This window comes from Myiozetetes cayanensis, unplaced genomic scaffold (genome assembly GCF_022539395.1).
Source record: "Myiozetetes cayanensis isolate MyiCay16 unplaced genomic scaffold, myiCay2020 scf5-8, whole genome shotgun sequence".
NCBI lineage: Eukaryota > Metazoa > Chordata > Aves > Passeriformes > Tyrannidae > Myiozetetes > Myiozetetes cayanensis.
In genome coordinates this window covers 58,510,804-58,529,702 of record NW_026087742.1, presented here as the reverse complement: position 1 = coordinate 58,529,702, position 18,899 = coordinate 58,510,804, and the positions used below count along the sequence as shown (strand labels likewise).

General features: G+C 40.3%; 1 protein-coding gene across 12 annotated transcripts in view; it reads left to right on the top strand.

Annotated features, from left to right (window-relative positions):
• Positions 1–18,899, top strand: part of ENOX1 (ecto-NOX disulfide-thiol exchanger 1) — a 361,706-nt gene that overhangs the window by 319,478 nt on the left and 23,329 nt on the right. For all 12 annotated transcript variants that reach the window (XM_050331531.1, XM_050331528.1, XM_050331530.1 and 9 more), the window contains one exon: positions 14,852–14,959. In XM_050331531.1, the coding sequence (XP_050187488.1) occupies positions 14,852–14,959 (108 nt within the window). The remainder of the gene's footprint in view (positions 1–14,851; positions 14,960–18,899) is intronic.

Here is an 18,899-nt window from a genome sequence, read left to right as displayed (position 1 = left end):
TCGACTGTAGTAAGCTGCTTTTGTATGACAAAACCCAGGAGATATTCACTGGCATACGAGCTGACAATTGGGTCAGGAATTGCACAGCTATCATGGTACCCATTGAATCCAGCAAGTCTGCAAATCCCAACTAACACCAAACAGCAGGGCACAAGACAACCCTACACATACATTTCTACGAACATAAACCCTTTTAAGCCTGCGTAGTTTTACAAAATTAGTGTGATTTATTGTATAGTGGAATAATTCTGAACAAAATATACAAAAAAATAGAAAATAAGTAATTGATAATTCAGGAATAAAATCTTTCCCAAACTTCAGAATTCAGTCAGAAATACTTGAGGTTTCCATATACTATAGGTAAGTTTGAGGTCTGTTCGTAGTCTTATCCTTATATAAATGAATACTTAAATATCATTGGTTTTATTAAATTTAACATAGCATATATAAGGATTGTGCTATATTTCATCCTGGTGCTAATTCTCTATTAAAATTAGTGAAAAGTGGGCATAAAATACTACTAAATAAAAATGCTAGAGCCCTAGCACCCATTTTGCATTATTATTATTATTATATTATATTATATTATTAAACCCCAGTTTCCTATCTGGGGTCTTGGATGAAGACTAATCAAGTCTGTAGAATATAAATAGATTTCTATTGAACCTCAAGCAAATGTTAATAATGCAAATCAATAACAGTGACTCTGTTCAGCTAGCCATGGACACTGTAGTCCCTATTCCTCTGAGAGTTTCTGTGTTCGTGACAGTTCTGCTGTGAGGTTCTCAGTTTTTCTAGTTTGCCATCTCAGGGTCAGACCTACTTACTCCCAATGGGATATAATTAGAGATGGCCCAAGGAGCTGGAGAAGACACTGCAGATAATCCAGTCTGACAATACGCTGAGGAGAGCAACAACACAGAAGCACGGGAAGTGGAGTTCAGAATATTTGGTGGGAAATTATCAGTCAGTTAAGCAGCTGGATGATGGTTTTGGATTTCAATAATTAGCCATAGTCATGACATCCTGTAACCTTTGTGATTTTCATGCGGTTCATGCATGAATATTTAGAAATAAACCTTTGATTTAGGTAGACTCAGTTTTATCTCAGCTTGGTTTTGTAATTGTTGAGAGATGACAACCTTAGCTGAAATCCATCAGTATAGCAGGTGCTCAGCATCTATGGAAATCAGTCTCACTATGAAATATTAAATATATATCCAGGACTTGAATATAAATAATTTAACAAGAAGACCTGTATTCCCTTTTATCCTTTTGTATATATTAAAATTAACTTCAGAAAAGGTAAACTGAATGCCATTGAATTCCTGAACCCTTCATATATGTCAGCATTAAAAAATATATTTCTCCTTCTTCTTTTCATTTTCCCCACTTTTTCATACACTTCTTGTAACTCTGAAAACTAGACAACAAGTGATTTGAGCTGCAGCCTGAAAAGCAGATTTATCTGAGAAAAAGTGGATGCATTTTTAGAATCAAAACATTTTTTTGTAAAGATATTCGATGACAAACAATAGCAAATAACACAACACCAATGTATTTTTAATGCACTTCTACCATCTGGATGTTTTTCAGGATTCTTTCCTACGTTTACAGGACTGATGAAATGAATGTTTATTTTCTCTTCCATCACTCCCACTGATCCAAAGTAGCATCAGCAAAATCACACAGATGTTCACTGATGAAGTATACCTTATGGACAGTAGCAGCAACCTCCTTATTTACTGTGTCTAAAAAAAGAAAATCCTTTGGACTAATGACATTGAACTTACAGGGGTTTTAGTCAACTTCATCCATAAAACTGTGTCACAGTTTAATTTCATACCCACTGTGAGATCTCAAACAAATGGAAATAATGTCTTGTATCCATGGTAACAAATGAGATACACTTTACCTGATTTTGAGATGGAAATTGAATTAACTTGTCATTGCTGCATAGGTGGTATTGCCTTCAATTTATTTCTATACAAGAACACACATACCGAGATGATCACTTTTTGAATGGTTCTTTTTCCAGCAGTGTTTAGTATTCTCTGACAAAGTCTGTATTAGAGAAAGGAAACACAAGAAAGGATGTTTTAGTTGTAACTATTTTTACAACACTTCACAGCACAGCTGTAAGAATTTTTTTTTAATCTTGTCTCTGTCTGAAATGTTTTACCAGATATATGACTACAGATAACATAGAAAATATCACCTAGTAGTGTTACATAATTCTTGCAATTATAAAGCTCAATTTTCAGTGGGTATATAATTTCTCCAAATTGTAACCATTGAGTTTAGCACATTCCATGTGGAATAGCAAGCAGAATTCTTTTTAAAAAATTTCCAACAGAATCTTTCAGCCATTCCAAGAGAAACAGGAAAAATATACTTTTATTGTATATTGTCCATCAGATATGATTCTTGAGGAAATGCCCTTGCCACCTTTATGCTTTGAAGCTAGGGCTCAGAATTTGACAGTGAATCTCTACTGAATTAATGATGTGGTTTACAGATCGTCTATAAAATCTGTCTGAAATGGATAATGTTAGCAAGCCTTTGAAAAATGTTGGTTTGCCACATAGGAGATGACACTCATTAGCATACGTCCAAGTAAATTTTAGATTTTTAGTAGTCATCCAGGGTTGTTCATGAACCACTTCCATAGCACAGCCATCAGCGCAATGTTTTAAGCCTCAAGTTAGTCCTAAGTCTACAGAGCACACCTCCTTTAGCATGGCTCTCGAATTTAACAAGTTAGCGCTACCTTTTTTGTCAAGCTTAACTGGCCAAGGTATGGGGCCGTGTTTGCATAGCTGTACTGATTCCTGGACTGGTACTTAGTTCTGCATGGTACTTCATTGCATTATGGAAATGTATGAAAACGTTCTTTCCTCTCATAACTTCCTAAGCATGAGGGACTGAATTTAAGCTCCTGCAGGCAAGGGTGTCATCCAGAAATCCCCATTTAAATCAAGCTTCCATCTATGCTATCTTCAGGAAACCTACACAAGTGCCTACAGCTCTGCTATTGCACATGCTGGGGTATATGGGGGACATTTAAGAGGCACCTCGTTGCCCTCATCACCTAAGGGGCCTGATTCATTGGCTGAGCTTGGGATTATACTCCTAACACACAGTGACAGCACAAGCTCCCCTTCATTGGTGGTGATGCATTAAAGCCTAGCCACGGGGTTATTGCATAAGCAGGGGACGCACAGCAGTGCCTCTCTTAAAATTAGTGCTCGAGGTGGAAGCAAAGAGCCCATGGAACAGTCGTGGGGGATAGGGCTGGTACACTGCTGCAGGTTCCGTCGGCTCGGTTAGCTTGGCATATCCCAGCAGCAGACTGAGCATATTCTGGCCCTGCTGATGACCCACATGGGTGTCACTCTCATGAAGCGTGACGAAAATCCACTTCTGTTTTGTCTTGTTTTTTCTCCCCAAACAATTCCAATTTCACTTGAATTTTGATGCAGATTGTGAACCTGAACACTCAGAAGCCAGGAACTGCCAGAACCACTGCCTGTGCCTTTTACTTTGTACACCTCAGAGACCCTTCCCTGTTCAGTGCCGCAGGCAGAGAGCACACAGTTAATCATCACCTATTCAATACCTTCCTGTCCTTGCTGTTCAGTATGCAACTCAAGGTCTTTCTGCAAAGGCCACATTGCTCCTGACATTTCCTACCTACCGAGGACTAGCTTTTGCAGTTTACTAAGCATTTAGCATGTAAAATAAATAGCACATGTTCTTGAGACTTATACACCTTTTTTAAAAGGCTTTGATAAATGTCAGATGATTAGCAATCATAAAACCACAAAGTCATTTAGGTTGGAAGGAACCTTTAAGATCATAAAGTCCAACCATTAACCCAATACTGACCAGTCCACCCTAAGCACCCCATCTACACATCTTTTAAATATCTCCAGGGATGGTGACTCCATCACTTCCCTGGGCAGCGTGTTCCAGTGCTTGATCACCCTTTCGGTGGAAAACTTTTTCCTAATATCCAACGTAAACCTCATTTCAAGCTTGCAGTGTTCATCCAGAGTAGACAGTTTGGTCTGTGATACACCTCACTGTTGTGGCTGGGAGGGTGAGAAGAGCTGCTGGAGTGCATTGTAGCACCCTCCTTACACTCACTGCTCATCATCAGGAGGATGGGCATGGTACAAATTTGATGATGAGGACTGTGAGGTGCACGCATTTTCCACAGTGCTGTCACTGGGAGATGGATTAGGATTGTTTTATCTAAGTGAGATGGCACAAGAATGATCTATCAGCTTTTTAAGCAAAATCATGTACCCCTAAAATACAGTAACTGCTCTGAGTAGAAAAGCCAGAGGTAGCTAGTGTTGACCTCACCATGGTGTCTTTGAAATGAACTGGATTTCTGCCATTCCCAGCCACTGGAGCAGAGCTAGTCCATTTTCAGATGTCTCCATGGAGCTAGCAGAAGTTTTTTCTACAAGAAAAGATGACATCGCTCAGGTCTTTCCTCACCTTTTTTCATAGCTTTTTCTCATATACATAATAGAAGAACTTACTATTCCCATGGTTCACAGTCTTTCAGTGGGAGCAGAGACAAAATTAACATTTCTATGCAGGAGGTTGCAAGAGGTAGTAGGGGAGGGCATCGTGAGGACTTTTTTCCTCATCAGTCTTTTAACCAATATACTAGCTATTAAGTTCCAATAAGCCTCAGCTGGCATTGAGGTCTGCAGCTCTCAGATCCTTAACACATGTTGTTAGCAGTCACAGCCATTCCTTTCTATCACATACAAACTTCCTGAAATGTCAGAAGTCACAGACACAGGTGCTACTGGCTAAAAATTGCTGAATCTGGTGCTGTGTGAGTGCCATGACCATTATAACAACCATTTACCTTTAAATATAGAGGTTCTAGTAGCAGTTTAGCACTGAAATTAACATCATTGTTGAATAGATTGAGCATGTTATGGCTATATTTATTAATATAGCCTAAGTGCAGAGGAGATTTGTAGTCTTTGTTTGATTCCGTCTATGTCTTGCTCACCAAACACCTGTTCAGGATATAACCCACCCAATGTACTTACACAGAACTATAAACTGATTCTTCTCCAAATGCAGTATTAAAGAAGAATAAATATAAGATACAAAAAAAAATTATCCCTTGTATTTGTGTTTTACCTGCTGAATAAACAGGCCAGAATAATTTGTGGGAAATGTTTTTAATTACTACTCTTGCAGTATGAATTCCAGTTAGATCATTCTTTTCTCCTGTAAAAGCGACACTGGAGTAATAATGGCAGTACTGATAACCTTATAGGGAACAGATACAAGTTAAGTGTGAGGGACTGTTCCCAATGTCCAGATGTTTTCTTCCAGGCCTGTCTCTTCTCTCACCAGTGGCTGGTCCTTGAAAACTGTTTAAGAAATATGTCATCTCTCTCAGAAGAGAGAGAAATGCTCCTGTAAGCGTTCTCTTATGCTTTTCAGGGCTCTGTACAGTACTGTCCATGTTTAAACTTCTAGAAAACAGTTACTCTTTCTGGTTATATTAAAAAAAAAAAAAAAAGAACAAGAGCAGCTGGCAATTAAGTGCTATTTATTTACCTGATCTCAGACATGCCAAATGGCTTCTCTTCTCTGTTTAACAATCTTTCTTTATTGAAAGCACTGTTTGATGTCCCACATCTGTGACCACCACTTCAATACTATTAGGGGAGTGTAAATAAGGGCCCACAGATACTTTAGGCACCTTATTCCTGACAGCTGTTCTAGTGGTAAGTGGGAGGAGGGTAGCATCTTTTTTCCTGCCAATGCTGGTAAAGCTAAACTGAGATTGGCAGCAATAAACCCTTCATAGAAAAATAATTGGGTGCACACACTTTACTTAAAATATGAAAGAAATCAACTAATATCTCCATTAACATGCTTTTATAGTCTAGTGGTGGTAAAAGAAAAAACTCCTAAGTTTTACAGTCCAGTGATCTTACATGATTTTCTTAAAAGATCCTAAATACTAGAATTGGCTTACTGATTAGAGTTTCCAAATGTGTTTGATGCTATCAGTACTAGAAACTCTGTTTCCATTTTAGGAATTGTATTTCATTAGAAATTATATTGGGTAAATTGATTTTCTTCCATAATGTCATTTTTCTAATTAAATTTTTATTCTCCTTCAAAACAAAACATTTTTCTTGACTAGGAAATCAAAATTTTAAAAGATCTGATTTTGTTTGTTGAGAAAAGGGCATGCTGTATCATGCTCATTTGCAGTCCCATGAAAGAAGAGAAGGGATCATACAGTCCAAGTACCATTAACTGATGAGGAGGTATCCACAATGGACAGTACTGGTGAAAGGCTGGAGAAGATGAAGATGAATGGGTGATCATGTCTTCTTTTGACTGTGCATCATATGAGGTGCCTTGTAGAACAGGTATGAGGGCAGAGGGAACATGATGCTCATCTGTGATCTGCCTGCTTTCTTTGATCGGGATGAGAGAAAACTGTAAGCCTACCTATCCACTCACCTATTGCCAGTAAAGTCAAGGGCTATGTAGTATTCCAATCATCTCATTTAGCAAAGGTAGGAGGGAGCTTTATTGATGAGGTGCAATGGGCTTTGGTCAGACTTCTCCCCTCCATGGGCCACAATCAAAATTAAAGACCCTGTGTAATTTGCTTTGAAAGACAGATTGCACAGATGGATCCCTGGTGCTAGTCCTAAGTGTGTATTAGTAAATTGGGAGAATTTAAATGCTGAGAGGAGGGATTGATTCTGTAAGGTTCCTAAGGACTTGGGTCTTTTTCTAATTTGCTGTAAAAGTTCATAGATGACTGAAAAAAGCTTGTCTTTCTTGAGGCCTAAGAGATATACTTGAAAGTTACTTGGCAGAGGAAAGCTGTAGAGTGTCTCTTAAGCCATTCATTTCACCATCCATGTTCTCCTTTTGTCTGCTGCCCAGTCCTTAATACTGCCTCTGGTGAAGCTGGTGTGCCTGTATTGCTATGCCTCACAGAAACAAAAGAAACTGAGAGCTAATTTTCTAATATCTGCTTGGTCCAGAATCCTAGAAAAACTGAAGCCAGAAGGTTCATCTAGAGGTCATGTACACCTCTGCTCAAAACAGGGGCATCTCTGGAGTTGTCTCAGTTTTGCTCAGGACCTTGCCTAGCTATGGTCTCTGTATCCCCAAGAATGGAGAGTCTGTAGCTTCTCTGAGCCCTTGTGCAAGCAGTTGGCCACCCTCCCTTTAGAATATTTTCCTTATATGTAATAGAGATGTTTCTATTTGTCCTCAGCCCACATTCAGGACAATGCTGATTCCACCTTCTCTGTAACCTCCCTTTAGGTAGTTTCAGTGTGTCTGTGTCCATCTGTCTGTTTCCTCATTTGGCATATTTCTTAGGATACAGGCCTACCTGCAACTACTCTGAGTACTGTAAATCTGTAGGAACTCTGCAGTCAATCTAATAGCAGGGGAAGGGAAGCATGGCAATCTGCCTAAGAAGCAGCTGGACAGAGTTCATCTTTAGTGCTACCATAAGCACCCATCCATCAGGTGTGTGTCCACTCCCTGGCCCAAGGCAGTTCAACTTTAGAGCTAACATGTTCAGCATGATCTTTGCTCTGACCAGAGAGCCAGGAAGACTCACTTTGCAGGTGAATGCCCATCAAACAGGAGCTGGGCTGTTGATCTACGTGCAGCTCTTCACCAGCTCTCTTTCGTCACTGCAAACCCCATGATCCATCCAAATAATGCCATCCGCACAGCCAGGGACACAGCCAATCCCTGAGAGGTTGGAGGGATGAGAAACACTGTGCTATTACATTGTGTTGCTTTTTAATCCCTTTAAAAAAATTCACAATCATACTCTTTATTTTAATAATGCCTTGCTGCAACATGGCTAACTTCCTTGAGGGCTCATTTCTAAAGCTTCTTTGACTTGTCTTTCGCATTCTCCTGTTTCCTTGGTGATTTGTCAGGCCTCATCAGCATCTTGTTACTAATGCATATTTGCTCAGCTGGGAAGTCACTTTCTCATTATTCAAGCCTGCCATGTGCTGGCCATTTGTGATATGAAATCTTGTCTGTCTTACGGAAAAAAAAAACCACTCTTCCAGACAGTCCATGGGAGTACTAGGAGAGGGATTTGTATTTTTATTTTGCAATTGGTTGATTTCATTTTAATTCATTATTTCTTTGCATTCTAGCTAAGAAAGATTCTGAACGGAAATATCCATCCTTCTCCTTCGTATTTGTGAACAGCTTCTAAGAATTTTGAAACACTTATTTTCCTTGCTGATTTTTTTCCTCTTCCAACTCTAAATTCTTTTTATTTTGTATAAAATAAAGTTAGAAAAGACAGAGCAAGGTTTAACTCGAGGAAATAGCAAAAAATATAATAAACCCTCAGAAAATGCTATCATAAGTGAGTGTTTTAATTTTTAGGTAACTCTGCAGGCATTTCAGTGCCTGTGATCTCTGATTCTAGTGTAGTTTATGGGAAAGGGCTTCACTTTTGCACACATGAGAACTGCTTCCCGGGATCACTGTTTCATATGAGTGCCTTGGTTTCATTGGGACTGTAAAAAGTAGCCTTGATTGGGATCTCTCTGCCTAAATGAGACATGTAAGTTTCACCTTTTTTTAGGCACCTAGTGAATCAGATGTCCCCATTTTTCCTGCATAGGGATATCTTTCCTATAGGTAGTAAGTAGATAATAATACGAGTATGCTGCTCCCACACATTATATGGATAGGAACTCAGTTTGCCTGAGCTGGTTCATTTGGGCTGTGTAAGACCATCCCTCTTTGACTGATACATTAATTTCAGAAGAGTTTGCTGCAGGTCGTTTCTGGACACCCTGCAACTACTCCAAAAATGAGAGAGCCTTTGCCTCCTTACCATGGCTGAACAGGATAGGTTTGCTGAAACTGCCAGAACAACCTGTGATCAAAGTCAGTGCTCGCACCTCAGAGGTGTTCTTTTGTCTGCTCTTCTTTACTGCCCTTTCTTTAAGGTCTTTGTAACCTTTTCATGCTTCATTTCAAGCTGCTGTAGAGAAAATCATAAACAAAATAGCAGGAGCTGGACCATTCAGCAATAAACTGCTAAACTTGTGGCAAATGCTGATTTTCTTTTTTCATTATTCTGTCAGCCTTACACTATCCTAAATACAGCCTCAGGCCCTGTTGTTGCTTCTGATCTGCCTCATTTTTGTTTGCGTGCAAAGTTGATGGTTTCATGCTGGAAATCATGCATTCCTTCTGAGATCCTTGTTTGTCCTACTAGGCTTGGGGTGTGACCACACTTCTAGATATGTCCATAATTTATATTAAAATTTACACTGCCTTTTGAGGAGCAATGAACTGTGGACAGGGAGGAGGAGAGGAAAGAGAAGGAGTAATTCATGGCTGCACAGTGGTACACAACAGCAAGCTATTGCTTTCCCTTTAGGGCTTCTCATATATTCTAAGGCAGTATGTGTTGTTCAGTTGTTAGCATTCTTGGCCACACTGGTACTGCATTGTACACAGCCTGAGTAATTCCGCTGGCTTCAATAATGCCATCTATATTTAATGTTTCAGAAGCTGCGAAGATTGGTTTAAGATGGTAATTTTCTGTCTGCATTTTTGAGATCTATGCAATATGGGTGGTACTGAACTGTCTCTGGCAGAGATTCAGCCAGAGGTGGGAAGTGGGAGTGTGTGGGAAAAAAAAAAAGAAAAAAAAAATAAATTAAAACACACACCCTCTTCTCCCCCACAAATGAAATTAGCTAACCACTTATTAGGTACAGGGAGGATTTGGTCCTTATGAATGAAGGAAGCTTGACACAGGAGAGTGATATTTACCATTTCTACACAGAGCAGTTCCAGAGTTGCCAGTGGAAACAATGCCTTGCATTTTTGGGAGTGATCTAAAATGCATTGTTTGATCTGGATAAACAAACAAGAGGTTAATTCTTTTCTGTTTTCCCATCTTCTCTTTGGAAATACCAGTAAGACGATATTAGTGATGTCTACCAGTCTGATCTGGTCCTACTAGACAGTTTCATCTCTTAGGGTCAACCTGACAGCCATGATGACAAATGCTTTTGGTTGCATGTAGACCAGCTGAGCTTCCAGACTGGTATTGGTGGAGCTCTAGGCTCTGCAGGTGTCTCTGTCCAGGATCATTGGAGCTGCGATGACGCTGTGACATGGTTTCCTGCTTCTTGACACTTGGATTTTGGCTCAGGGAAAAGACACTTGCACAAGTTGCAGGGCACCCTCAGAGACCTAAAGAATTGCACACTAAGGACATGGAAGACACCAGAAGAATGAGCCAGGTATTTCCTGGCTGTGTAACCATGAAATCACTCCTTTGCCTGATGACACTAGGGAGCTGCTGTCTGAATGCCATGGCTGTGTCACAAAGCTGGAGATATCAGGGCTTAAAGGAAATGGCCAGAGACTTGAGACAAGATGGAAAAAAGGGACACTTGTATGGCTGTGGTGTAGCCAAGTGGACGCAGGGGGAAACTCTGGCAGAAAAGCTGGGTGAGACGGCAAAGCGGGTGGAACAGTATCAGCACAAACATTAAAACCAAGAATAATTTTTTATTTTGATTGATTGTGGTATATACTTGCAAGCAATCTGAAGGGCAGAAGAAATACCTATAGGATCAATTTTTAATAAGCACATATATATATGAAAAACAAAGCAATTCTGAATAATTAATATCATCATATTGGCATCATTCGTTATAATCTTTATGAAGTCTGTTTATAAGCAGGCATGACAGCAGTCCCTGTTTATGAAACTTGTCTCATTCCTGCTAGTGTGTAAGATCCTCTTCCCATTTGCTTCTAACTTTGCCATACATCAGGTATTTGTGCTGAAATTTTTCAGGCTGTTCATCTGTCTTAGGCTGATATTTTTTTCCATATGAATCTATTTCTTCATTTTCGAAAATAAGACTAGAAGAGAAAAATACGCTGTTTGGCATGTATAACTCCTTGTTACAACTTCTTGGTGGCAGCATCAACCACTCAGGAAAAAGAAATATCCAAACCTGACCCATGCAAAATTAGCAGGTTCTGCAGCTTTTAGAGATAAATAAGAGGGAGAGAAAAAGAAAGTTAAACCCCCAAGGGATGGCTACAAATTTTAAATAATTCTATCGTCTTTGAGGTTTGGATGGGAAGGTCACAGTTCTGTGAATGAAAAACCTTATGTATGAGTGGGAATATGGCACCTTAGTTAAAGATACTCTGCTTTCCACCCATGTGAAAATAGGACCCTTTGAAAGTATGAGCCTTTGTACACACAGTAAGCCTTCAGTAGCTGACAGTTTAACCACTAAGACTGCAGGAAGATTTTGTATCAGGCACTTTATAGCTCATACTGCAATGAGACTACACACACTCTTACCCCAGGGAAACTGAGCATGTTGGATATTTTCCTGGGATTCCTGTTCCTCGCTGGTCCAGAGCCAAGAACAAAGATGCAGAGCATCATCTCCTGTCTCTCTCTCTCTCTCTCTCTCTCTCTCTCATGCTCTCAGTGTCTTCCACACCAATTCCTCCCATGCTCGGACAGTTTTGAAAAAATTGCCTTAAACACAAAACAGGAAAAGTCTGCATCAAAGGAAGAGGTATATAATTAGACTAAATTACAGTGGTAGATCACAGTGGGAGATGTAAAAATAAAACAGTGAAAGTTTTTGAGCTGATCTATGATATGTCAAATGTGGACATGGAAGAACCATGGGGAGGGGGTGGGTAGGATGGGGAAGGAAATAGTTCAGTTGTGTAACAAGTTCAACCCATAAGTCAAAGTTGGTTTCCTCTTTGTAACAGACATTCAGTATTGAAAAAGCTATTCAGGGTCATGATAGACTGAAAACTCACTTGAGATCTTCCAGATGGGAATTTGTGTTGTTCAGAATAATAGGCTCTAGGGTTTCTCCCAGAAGCTGGAGTAAAATCTCTGAACCAGGATAAAGGTAGTCTGGCCACACTAGTGAGACATAAGGCTCCTTTCTAATAACAACCCTTTGCCATGTTCAAGTGTGTAAGGTCAAACAGGTTGCAGCTGCAAAAGAGAGGACATTTTACCACCTGCTGCTAGGTGCGCATCTGCTTCTCAAACCTCAGGTGTTTCAGCTAGTGACCCTTGAAAGGGTTTATGTCATATTTCTAGTATCTTGTGTTCTCTACTCTCTTCTGAGTCCTGGAGTCCATTCTTTCTAAATTACAGACATCAGCTAGAGCTATCCTAGGTGAAACTTAATGGTCATGTTACTCATTGTAACATGAGTTTACATGGGGTGACTAAACAGGGTTACTAAGCAAGTTTGCAGGCAATACAAAACTCAGAGGAGCTGTTTACTCCCTTGAGGGCAGGAAGGACGTGCAGAGAGACCTCGACAAATTAGAGGGCTGGGCAATCACCAGCCATATGAAGTTCAACAAGGGAAAGTGTCGGATTCTGCACCCGAGATGAATCAACCCCAGATGTACCTACAGACTGGAGAATGAAATGCTGAAAATCAGTGCCATGGAAAGAGATCTGGGGATCCTGGTCAACAGCAACTTGATAATGAGTGAGCAGTGCCCTAGCAGCCAGGAGGGCCAACTGTGTCCTGAGAGGCATCAGGCAAAGCATCACCAGCCAGTTGAGGGAGGGGATTGTCCTGCTCTGCTCTGCATCAGGGCAGCCTCACCTTGAATACTGTGTGCAGTTTTGGGCACTGCAATATAAGAAAGATATTAAGCTGTTAGAGAGTGTCCAAAGGAGGGAAATGAAGATGGTGAAGGGCCTTGAGGGGAAGCTGTAGGAGGACCAGTTGAGGGCACTTGGTCTGTTCAGCCTGGAGGAGACTGAGGAGAGACCTCACTGCAGTTACAACTTCCTTGTGAGGGGAAGAGGAGAGGCAGGCACTGATCTCTTCTCTGTGGTGACCAGTGACAGAACCCAAGGGAATGGCCTAAAGTTGTGTCAGGGGAGGTTTAGGTTAGATATTAGAAAAAGGTTCTTCACCCAGAGGGTGGTTGGGCACTGGAACAGGCTCCTCAAGGAAGTGGTCATAGCACCAAACCTGACAAAATTTAAGAAGCTTTTGGATGATACTCTCAAGCACATGGTGTGACTCTTGGGGATGGCCCTATGTGGGGTCAACATTTGGATTCAATGATTCTTGTGGGTCCCTTCCAACTTGGGGTATTCTGTCATTCTGTAATGGTCTCTTCTGGGGACCTACATAGGTATCAGTGTGTGACCTATGACAATCTACACAAATTCAGTGTATCATTTGAAAAGGTAGGAGGTAGTACCCAGCAGGCAAGACGAACACAATCCTGGTCAAGAAATGCCAAAGCAGAGCTTCCTACACAAAAGTTGGTTGGGGCATAAGCCTCAGTGGAAGAGACGAAGTTATTTCATGGAAAAGTCTCGAAATTTGAAATGCTCTTGTGCTGTGGTACAGTGAATACATATACCAGAATGTCTCTTGAAGGCTCCCAGGGAGCAGTCCAGGCAGCAAGATCCATCAAAAGGCTAACTAACCCAGCTGGACTGCAGAGTGTGTGAGATATAATCAGACATATACCCACATGTATTTTCACTTCAGTGGCTGAATTAATCCATCATATTGCTGTTCACTTACACAGAAATACATTACCAATAACTCCACAAGTCCCTGAAATGTCACCTCTTTCCAGGCTGCTCTGAAAACAATACTGACACCACGTCCTTTGATGCTTGGGTCTTCCAGTGCAGTGGAAGAAGGACTTTTTCTAGGTTTGCTATCTGTAACTTACAAAGATGCTGAACACCTGCAACATCAGTTTGAGTCCGTTACCATGCCTAAGCACAACCACAAACTAAGCTTTAGATGTAGGTACATGGTTAGACCAGTAATGCATGCTAGTAAAGCAATTAGTCATTCAATTAGCCCTTATAAAGAAGTGTGCTTGCAAGCAATGTGTTGCCCCAGCAGAACATAGTTTTCTTTCTTGACCACTAAGGGAATACACCATAAACTTCTTTTTTAACCTTGCGTTTGTCTGCTCTTGCTCTTCATCAGTGCCTAACATTCTTCACTTCAATATAAAAATACATAACTGCTTCAGAATTAATTAAATCTGCTGACCTGTTCTTGACAGTCACAATAAATCTATGCAGAACTTAAAGCTAGCCAAGACCAGAAGACGTGGGCTTTTAAATATGCTCCTACATCCCAGAATTCTCTTCATAAAAATAGATTTTGGTCATAGCTTTTTGTTTTGACAGTAGATCAGCAGTCTTCCTGGCTGATATATTGATTGCAGGGCATCAGTCTTCCTGATCTAATAAAATATCAGAGCACAAGAGAAAAAAAAAAGGAAAGCTTTTGTCTTCTTGGCAAATCAGTCTGAAAGCTTTCCAGAATATTGCTTTGCATAGAATGAAAATGGCTGTGGGCCAATGACTAATTATATTAAAGGGCTGTGCTTTTAAATTATTTATGTACCATAGTGTTTACCCCAGTATTATTAAAACCACTGCATATACTTCTACAAATAAGATTTTGGTTCAGATGAATGTGACATTCACTCTGTGGGTGATGTAGCAGGAGTTTCTACTTTAATGTAATAAATAGCTTAATGCACATTAGCAGATGTATTACTCGTGGAGCACTGCTGCAGAAGGAGATGCAGATGAAAATAATTTACCTCTGGTCCATTTAGACACAGCAGATTATGCAACAATAATAAATATAGGAGCAGACTGCAAAACATTGTTTGAAATGAGGATTTAACAAACTGAGGATTTAAAACTGCTTTGGATCCAGACGATGCTAACCAGAAACTTCTTTTCTTTGTGCAGCAATTGTTGAGCATACAGGAAGAATTAAATAACAAAAAATCCGAACTGGAGCAAGCAAAGGAGGAACAAACACATACTCAAGCAATGCTTAAAGTCCTGCAGGAACAGGTGAGTGGTTTGGCAGGAGAAAAATGCTGGTTTAAGCATGCTAAGAGGGTGGAAGTCTCATGGCTTCACCTCCAAAATCCACAGGATTCTGACCATGTAATATACTGTGAGCAAGACATAACCTTATGTGACCTGTATGTCTGTTCTGATTAGGCTAACAGAGAGTTTGAGAAAACAGAGTGAAAAGGGACCCTTATTTTATACTATCCAATACTGATATTCATGTCTTGAATAACATTTCCTCTTATGTATTTGACATAGATACCAGTGATGTGTGTTTTCACTCTGGCTTTACAAAAAATATTGAGTGAGTTAAATATACCTGAAACAAAACATTTCTTCCTTCTAAGATTGATACTCAAAAAAAAAAAAAAAAGTATTGGCCTCTCCTGTGCAATTCATTTTTATATGAGTATATAAAATAATGGCATTATCATAATGCCATTAAAAAAGTAGTTAATGCACTTATTTTGGCAGTGAGAAGCAAATCTCTGTAAATCTGATTATCACACCTTCTTTAATGCTACGATGTTCTATGACATTGAGAAGTATATTTGATAGTATTGTTTTGTAAGCATGGCAAGATGGATACTTACACAGCAAAAAGAAAGTCTGGTCCTAAATCTGTAAATGTAGAAAAGAAACAGTGCATTGTGTGCAAGCACAGTGTGCACAAATACATGTTGTCTTGATAGACCACATGGCTTGGACACACTGAAATCGCAAATCCACACCTGTGTGGCACAGCCGCAGTCTCTGCTTTGGGACCTTATTTTAATCCTTTTGGCATAAACTTTGAGCTAAAATATTTGATGACATAGTTAAGTATTTGCAGTTTAAAGTCCGTGGGATCTGAATTGCTTAGATGGCAGAGATTCAAACTGCTGATGGTTCTTTTGTTCAAGATTTTTCAGCATGTATGTCTGAATATGTCATCAGACAAATGTATAGACTTAATGTACATATTGGGAAAACTAAATTATGCTTATTTCAGATTTTTGTAATACTTGTTACAAAAGCTGTAACATTTTTTCATATTTAACATTTGTCTTTGACCATATCTAGTGACAAATATATTCTACAAACTAATAATTTAGATTCTGGAAGCTTTTACGTTCAGATACATGTTCTTAGCATTTATGGTTACAGAGGTAACTTAAAGGAAATCTGATGCAAGAGTGTAATACAGAAAATGCAATGAAGAAGAATGGATTTGGTAATGAAAGAATCTTTTTAAACACAGAATCCACCAGGTCTCTTGAGTTAAGTGCATCTCATTTCCATTGTCACATGGCATTCAAGTTATAGCACTATAAAGAACTTTAAAAAAAAAATTGCATGAAGTTATTTTATGTCTTTGTAGCAATTAAATGCTGCAAAAACATATAGGAAGATCTTGCAATGTGAGGCCCAGCAGGGACCACCAGGGCAGACTTCTGAATCTCTGCAGACTCCTACTAATTGCAAATCAAATGTGCAGTCATGCTAGGCAGACAGGCGAAACAGTAGTTGGAAAAAAGGCAGGATGGATCTGCATTTCTCTTGAGAATTAGCTCTGAAACACGCCTAAGGCCAAGACTGTAAGTAACCAGAATTCCTAAAGAGTGTTAGGCAGCCAGTGTGCTTCTCCAAGAACCCTGAACAAGTTCGAAAACTTTCCAGAACAGCAGGAGCTGTAGCAGTAATGACCCCTCCACTTTCCAAGGCTCACAGCTTTCCTTTACAAGCACCACAGCTTATCTGTGTGTTTTATCCACAATGGGTATTGAAAATCACTCAGCTGAGCCAGGTATTTATTTTATTTCAAAAATAAATAGTGCAGGACTCCAGCCTTGACCATATGGCTTGTTTTTTTGATAGGTTTGCTAAGAACTGCCTTTTCATCCCAAGTTGGCAGAAGGATCCCACCTTGCCTTACTGAGGGCATGTTTGCACAGAGAGGTGCAGCTGTGTCCAAGCATGGTTGCTCCATGCACCAGCCCAGTTACATCTGGGCTGGGATGTCCTTCCGGGAGAGGTCCTGCTTGCTTGTGCACCATTTTGCAGTGCTGTAGTCAAAAGGCTTCTGAATCAGATCCAGCACATGACTGTCAGCTCTAGTTGTCTGAGGGATTCATGTCCACTTGTTTGACTCAGATCTACCTCATTGTAGCATTAGATTTATCAGAGACTTCTGACTCCTTATCGCTTCTCCTTCTAGGTAGGCCCTTGTTTGTTACTGGCACTGGCTCAGTGTGTTGCCTCAGCAAACTCTCTGCTGGTAACATCACACTTGCCATCCTACCTGCGATGGAGTCAGCCTAGAGGGTAAGGCAAGTCCTGTTTTTCCAATATTGTATATTTTTTCTGAGCTTCCTACTCCAACATTTCTCTATTTAGCATGTGAGAGAGGAATATAATTTAAATATTAATTTAGAAAAAAAAAACAATATTGGAAAAAAAAGAGACATCGTCCCTTTAGCCTTTGGTAATGCAGCTGCACACTTTCTACCCTTAAGTTTTCCACCATTATCTCCACTAGTTCACCTCCATCTCTTGCCTCAGTGGTCTTAGTCTAGACCATGGATGCTAGCACCTACTTGCCTGAGCTCTGGCATCCTTTTAAGAGTGTAGCATGCAATAAAAGAGGTGGAAAGGCTCAAGCATCCTCTCTGCATTACATTAACTGGTGAAGCAGTGCCAGGGTGACGATGCTGGAAAACCATGGTGAGGTGAAAGCCTGCCATACCAATGTAGGCTGGAGGCTGAGCCCACTCTCCTGTCAAACGCACATGTGGCTGATGGGAGAGTGGTGTGTCACCAGAACACATACAAAGCATTGACAAGAGCCAGCAGTCACCAAGGGGTGACAGCACTTTATCAACCTGGAAAAGGAAAGACGAAAGGTAAGTGATGAGCAGCATTCCTTGAGCGCTCAGGATGTGGCACTGGCATGCAGATGAGTAATTCATATTCAGCTGAGTAACTCAGCTGAACCCAATAGGACTGCTCATGTGAGGTGAATTTCTATAATGAAGAATTGGCAGAATCAGGAAACAGCTCTTTCCGTCACACTGTGATGCAGAAATACCTAATTCTGGTGCTTGGCTGGAAGTAGCTATCTTAGCTCGTTCCTACCAGCCATCCTCACAGTGGGGTGATTTCACAGGATGGTTACTTTTTCAGTGTAGGGAAAACATGTAGCCTTTATTGGAAATGCACCACCCTGCTGTCAGTATAAAGCAGACTTTTTAAGGGTATTGAAAGATGAGCTTCGGTGAATTGAATCAGAACACCTGATGAACTTGCAGTCCCCAGCTATCCTTTGTACTACTTTATCAGGAACTGTTGTCCCCTTCCTGTCCACCAGGACTGCTTTAGTGGTTTGAACAGCAGTTCCTGAACTGGTGCAGTTTATAGCCCTGCATAGTAAGGTATGAACAGATCATGGCCTGCTTACCTTAAGAGTCAAATTGGAAACTGTGACAGGTTGGAAACTGAATCACATTCAGTTCAGCTGTTGCTGCCACATAGCAAAAATATGATGTAAGTAACCTAGCTGCCCTAAGATGGTAGTTCACCAACACTTCTGAGACAGACATCTAATCGATACATAATAGAGTTCCATTTCACCCAGATTTTAGGACTGTTTTCAGTCAGAGCCACAGCTGAAGCATCAACAGTTACATTAAGTCCAGCTTCTTTGGCAAAAAACAGGAATTCAGAGAAACTTCTGTTTATTGTTCCCCATCCCTCCCCCCAGCCACCAGCTATCTATTCTGAATTAAGTTAGAATAAAAGCATGACTTTTCAGAGCTTTACCTAAAGAGCAAATGGTTCTGGGATCTTCACTTAAGTGTACAAACTTCCATGGCCTATAGGCTCAGGAGAGCTGCTGTGTCTCCCCTTGCTCCATTTGCCCAGTCACAGGATGAATGACAGCATATTTCACTGTGGCTCG